General features: G+C 48.1%; 1 protein-coding gene across 6 annotated transcripts in view; it reads right to left on the bottom strand.

Annotated features, from left to right (window-relative positions):
- GRIA2 (glutamate ionotropic receptor AMPA type subunit 2) overlaps positions 1-5,463 on the bottom strand; it is an 80,397-nt gene extending 74,934 nt beyond the window's left edge. For 3 of the 6 annotated variants that reach the window (XR_014011648.1, XM_081208265.1, XM_081208268.1), the window contains exons 1-2: positions 4,641-5,463; positions 3,801-3,941 (exon numbers count right to left, since the gene is read on the bottom strand). Coding sequence is in view for 5 of the 6 variants with exons in the window: in XM_081208265.1 (XP_081064391.1) it covers positions 3,801-3,941; positions 4,641-4,734 (235 nt within the window). In the remaining variant the exon portion in view is untranslated. The remainder of the gene's footprint in view (positions 1-3,800; positions 3,942-4,640) is intronic. The other 3 variants (XM_081208264.1, XM_081208267.1, XM_081208266.1) reach the window with 3 other exon arrangements.
- Positions 5,464-6,135: the final 672 nt, after the last annotated feature.

Genomic DNA, 6,135 nt, shown 5'->3' on the forward strand with positions numbered 1-6,135 from the left:
CTCGTTGTCAAACTTCAGATTGGGAGCCTATTGGGGAAGGGACCTGGCTAAAGCATCATGTACATTGATGGTGCTGCAAAAAAATAAATAAATAACAGATTACTGAATTAGGCCAATGGTTCATTTTATAAAACACGCTTGACTATATTTACAAGTGCCTTTTCTCTAAACTGTCCACCAAATTCAGATTTTAAAACAAAGGTGGGGCTTCCAGGTGTTGTTGCTGGCAGCTGGGATAGCTCAGTCGGTAGAGCATGAGACTCTTAATCTCAAGGTCATGAGTTCGAGCCCCACGTTGGGCAAAAGATTCCTGCATTGCAGGAGGTTGGACTAGATAACCCTCATGGTACTTCCAACACTACAGTTCTATGATTCTACCCATGATCATTGTTGATGCTGGGTGGACCTGATGGGTGCTGGAGACCAACAACTTCTGGAGAATCACTGGTCCCCACCCCTTTTAAAAACACGCACCATCACATGAAGTGACAGCTGTGCTTCCTCCCCATAACATATCCTTTCTCTGTTTTCGTAAATATTTCTTTTTTAAAAAAGTGGTTTGCACTAGTTTTCTGTTTCCTAATATTGCAGACCAATGTCCCCTTATTATCTGAGTGACATGGATTATTCAAAATAAAAAAATTCCTTCCAGTAGCACCTTAAAGACCAACTAAGTTAGTTCTTGGTATGAGCTTTCGTGTGCATGCACACTTCTGAAGAAGTGTATCTGAAGAAGTGTGCATGCACACGAAAGCTCATACCAAGAACTAACTTAGTTGGTCTTTAAGGTGCTACTGGAAGGAATTTTTTTATTTTGACTATGGCAGACCAACACGGCTACGTATCTACTAATGGATTATTCAGATCTCAATAGCAGCACTCTATTTCTAGGAAAAAAGACAGGAGTGGTAATTCCTTCCTAGAAATCCCTTCGTCTGCCTTGAAAGGCCTCATCCTTAACAAGAGAAGTATGGGAGTGAGGAAAATGCACTCTACATGCATTCCAAAGTCTTCTCTCCTTTGAATCATGTCCACATACTCAAGCGTTATGCTTCAGAACACAGGTTCTGAAACCAGCCTTGGATGCTACAGTTAACAGCAGTTAGCAGAATCAATAGGATTCTCCCCAGATCAATTAGACATTTTAAACAGCCTTCCATGTAACCGTTGTTGTTCAGGCAAAATGAAGCAAAATGTCAGTTGCCAAACCTGTTCCCTGTTCCATCTGTGCAGCTGTCCTCTTGAAGTCTCTTTCTACACGATCAACCAAGAGCCCTTAAAAACTACCCATTTAACTCTTTCATATGCTTTCCAAGGCAGCAGCCTGCTTCATCAGGTGAAAGTTAATGAATAGGGTGAAAAGGGATGTTGCTTGCAAAAGCTTATGCCACAACAGAATAGTTCGTTTCTACGATGCCACAGGAGCAATGGTTGCCCCTGCTATAACACAGCTCTCCTTTAGGAATGTTCATTTTCATTGCAGGAAGCTGCATTTGGCAATCAACTCCCTAATCTTTTGAATGTGTGGGGTGTGCTTTGGGGCCATGTGGGCACATCCCTGTTCTTGTTCTCCCCCTTCTTCAAGTTCTTGGCTTTAAAACCCTTGGCATCACCCTCTTAGAAAATGCCTGTATCAACTGGGGACAGAATGGAACACATTCCTTTAAAGACAGTATGACAAATTGCAATTCTAATCATCTTAGCTGGCAGCGATTTTTCTGCTCAGGCTATCACTTCATTCAGTCTCCTCCTCCCCTGCTCAGCTTTCAATTTTTAAGATATTGTACCTTTATTCTTACAGTTGTGCGTTGTGAGGTATCTGTTTGTTCTTAATTCAATACGAGCGCAAACTGACAGAATTACATTTCTATTGCAGATACATTGCATTGCATGGGAGCAACGATTCAGACCTTAATGTTAACTAAGCCCCATTCAGTTACTGTTTTTACCACCAGTATAGCAAAGGGGCAGCATCATAGGAGACTCTACTGAACCGAACAAAAATCTAATCAAGGAACCCTCCCATTACCTGGATGATTTAAACAAAAAATGAAATAATTTCATAGCTGTCGTTTTGGTAGTGCCAGGGACAACTGTTCTTTGTTCCATCAAATATATCCCCTAAGGAGATGTACATTCCAGCTGATGAACTTCATGAAAAATAGAGCATTTTCAGATTTGATTTTATCGTGGTATTATTTTTGCTACTTGACCCTTGCAATAGCTACATTGTGCCTATTACTGAAGCCTTCTAGAAAACCCTCTGAGCCTTACAAAAGAGAAATATCCAGATGATGCCAAGTGAGAGACGGAAGGATGGTCACATGTGCATACTGTATATACTAAAAATTCATCTGAATCTATGTCATAGGAGACTGCTGTTCCAGAAAAGCAATGTTCCCTGTGGCAGGCTTATCACACAGGCAAGAGCCATTTCTACCCCCAAATACAGGACTCATTCTGTGCTCACTTTTCAGTTGCTTTCCTCCCCCCAAATCAAGGAAATGTTCCTGAGAGTGCTGTGATTTATTGAGAAAGGGATGGGGCAGAGTAATTCTAATATGGAGAATTGCAAAAAGGAAAATGGCTGATCGGTAGCTCTTGCAGCTATTGCTGTTCAGAATCAAAAATCCACTTGCAGCTTTTTTGCTGCTTCCCCAATCATCCTCTTGCTATGCACCCTTTCCTACACCAAGAGAGGCCTTGGGGGTTGAAACATCCCTCAAGAATCTATCTCTTTTTTTAAGCATAAGGCATATGCCAGAATGTGGACTTCTGAATTACTGAGGCAGCCTTTACAAGGCAGTGAACAGGCTTGGGATATATGGTCCCGTGCCATGTGCAACCACGCACAAGGATGCTATCTTGCCACCCCTCCCAATTTGCCCACTCCTTCTCCTCCTGCATATGTGTAGCAACTCTGCCCAGTGAGACAACAGGCTGCTTCTGGACACTGCTTTTAGAAGAGTAGGCAGAGGAACCTGGTGACAAATGTCTTCCCCCCTATTATGGAAAGATGGTGTGCTGAATATTCATCTTCCCAGTATACTCTGCTATGGGAAGGTGAAAATATACACTATGTCTAGCAGTGGACAGGATTAAACAGCTGGTGCCCCTGAACCTGCAGGAAAAGGCAGGAAGAAAGCCCCAAATGCCGCTGTCCTGCCAGCTCTTGTCCCCACATTCTCTCCCTGCATCTCTAAAGCATTTCTTCAGGGAAGAAAGACCCGCCTTCACAAAGCAAATACCCATGCAGAAAGGGTTGACATTCAGTCACAATGCATGCAGAGGTAAATAAGAGCACACCCCACATAGGCAGGGCCCATGGGGGCTTCCATTATGGAGCAGGGTGGGGTCCTGCCTACACCACAATCAGTCATGACTGCAGCCAACCTTATGTAATACATTGAAAGCACAAGAGAGAGATCCTTGGAAGTCTCTAGCCAAAATGCAAAGCAGATGGTACGATCTGGTCCGAAGGGGGTCAAGTGGCAGGACAGGAGTAGAGCAGGACTACCCTGAGCAGGCAATGGGGCACCATGTTCCAGAGGGAAATTTAGCTGGATGGATGGGTGCATTCTCCATAGTTTAATCGCCTCACGCCCTGCCCCACGAGCCCTCCCAGGCTCTCTGGAGCAGCTGAATGCCAAAGTCATGATTCCCACCCCACTCTCTCACACACACACTTGCTTAATGCACAAGAGCACCTGCTGCCCTAACTCCACCAACACAGGAGCAAAGGGTTTCTGGGGAGGGGAGGGGAGGGGAGGATTTGAATGAACTGAACATTCATGACTCACAAGCGTTGGTGACAGCGAAGCTGTTGGCCACCTCCAGATTGTCGATGTGGGGCGACAGTCGGAACTCTGAAGTGGAAAATTGAACCATCCCTACCCGAAATGCACTGTATTCCTGATCAGCTCCCCTGGGGAAGAGCCCCCCTGTAGGATGACAAACACACATAAAGACAGAACAAGAGAGACACACAGAGAGGACATCAGTGCTGCAGGCTCGGCAGTAGCGCTGCCAGACTCACAAAGAGAAAGAGACCTTCGTTTATTTGCCATGGGACTTGCCTCAGATTGCCAGTTTCACTGACCTTAGGGATGATCTATATCCTAAAATCTCAGCCATCTCTCTCCCCTTCAGGGTCCGGATACCCAAACTGAGCTGGCAGGGGAAGGGGGGCAATATCTGGAAAGCACATGGTGTGCTGCCTTCCTCACATGAAGGGTGCAATCCAGATCCATTCAGAGCAATGAAAGGTAGGCGGTTTTGGCTTCCCCATCCTGATTTCAGTGGGATGTGGATTGCACCTTCCCAAATGTCACCAGTGAAGTGTTTAGTTTTAAGCCATGAACTGGCTTGGGGAAAGGAGTTGCTTCTAGTGGGATGGGATTCGAGAAGATGGGTAACCTTTGGATTTAAGAATGGGGGGGGGGGGCACAGGAGTTGATCTAAAATGAAGGCACTTTTTCTTTTTTTGGCAAGCATCCACTCCAGCAAGAAAAGGCTGGATTTAAGGGTGCATGCCATGAATACGGCAATCGGACCTGAGTGGTGACCGTGTGCCAGAATCTCATCTAACTATATATATATATATATATATATATGGGATCCTCTCTGACGGGGCCACTCACCTATTTGTATGCCGTTGGAGTAGACCCCCCAGATGAGTCCCCAAACCAAAGGAGCCAGGAAGAGAGCAATCTGCCGGATCTTTTGCATTGCCATGAAAAGTAGAGCATCCACAAAGCCACAGAATATTCCTTTGCTGCAGCCGCCGCTGCCTTCTCCTCCCTTGCCCGTTTGTCGCTCAGCAAATTAGATCCTCTGCATCTTGGGCGAGCAGATGAACGACCCGAGCTGGAAATGAGCCCTCAGCGGGAGAAGAAGAGGAGGAGGAGGAAGAGGAAGAGGAGGAAGGGGTGGGTAGAGAAGCAGCCTTGGCCCGCTGCTGCAGTGCTCCCGAGGCCAGCCCGGGGAAGGAAAGAGGCGCCTGGGATGCCGTTTTCAACGCTGCTCTTGCGCTGCCGTCGCCTCGGTACATCCAGCTCCTTCGCCGGCGAGCACACGCATTCGCCCAGCTCTGCCTCTCTCGCCCTCACACACACGCACTCACACACTCACACGCGCGCACACACCGCACACTCGCGCACAGCCAGGCAAAGCGAGCGAAGGGAAGAGGCGGCGTGCGCGTGCGCCGCCGGAGAGAGAGCCTCCTTATACCCCCCCCTCTCCGTACGCCCCCTCCCCGCGTAGGCCTGGACGCGCGCGCGAGCTCGGCGCGCCTTGGCCAAGGCACCGCTGCTGCTGCTGTTGGGGGCGGCTGGGCTCGCCAAGAGGCTGGTCCTTTTCAGCACCACGGACAGCGCCGCGGAAGACAGCCGGGGACAGCCAGGCTTCGGTCCAAAGCAGCCCCTTCCGCGCCCCCTACGGCTGCAGCGAAGAGCTCTCTCCCCCCCCCCCCTCTCTCTCGTTCTCTCTCGTTTCACCGGACAATCGCGGTTTCTGTCACCCCCGCCCTCCCCACCTATTGCGAGCGATCAGGCTTCCGATCCAGAGAAGCAGAATGGTGTGGGTTGTGCCAAAGCGTAACTTAGAAACGGCCTGCTTTCCAGAGCTGCTTGCTTTCCCCTCCCCCGCTTCCCCAAATCGGACGGTTCAAGGAGCATCTTGGTCGGAGGAGGAGCTGCTCGCTCGCTTTCTGCATGCTAATCGCTTAAAAAAAATCAGACGCGTTGGCGGGCAGGAGAATGCCGTCTTAAAAAGAAGCGAAAGGAGATCAGCTCCCACCAGCTAGAGCTGGTCTGCCTGAATTTTTCACTCTTCCACTGAGGCCAAGTTCTTGCTCTGAAAGGTGGGGAAACCGAGTCAAAAAGTAGGAACGGGGTTCAGCTACATTCCCTTTCCCAGAAACAGCTGTCTGAAGTTCCATGAGCTTCAAAGGAAAGCCAGTGCAAATATTGATCTCTTCAGCACACATTCTTACACATTTGATTACATGTGCCCATTGCATACACGCCCACGTTTAGCTGTGACATTTTGTACATTCAGGAAAGGTGCCACAATGGTCATATGAATACAGACCCACAGGTGCATGCCACTATTTGTTCATCTTGCTGTGGGGCACCA

This window comes from Podarcis bocagei, assembly GCF_964188305.1.
Source record: "Podarcis bocagei genome assembly, chromosome: 9".
Lineage (NCBI taxonomy): Eukaryota > Metazoa > Chordata > Lepidosauria > Squamata > Lacertidae > Podarcis > Podarcis bocagei.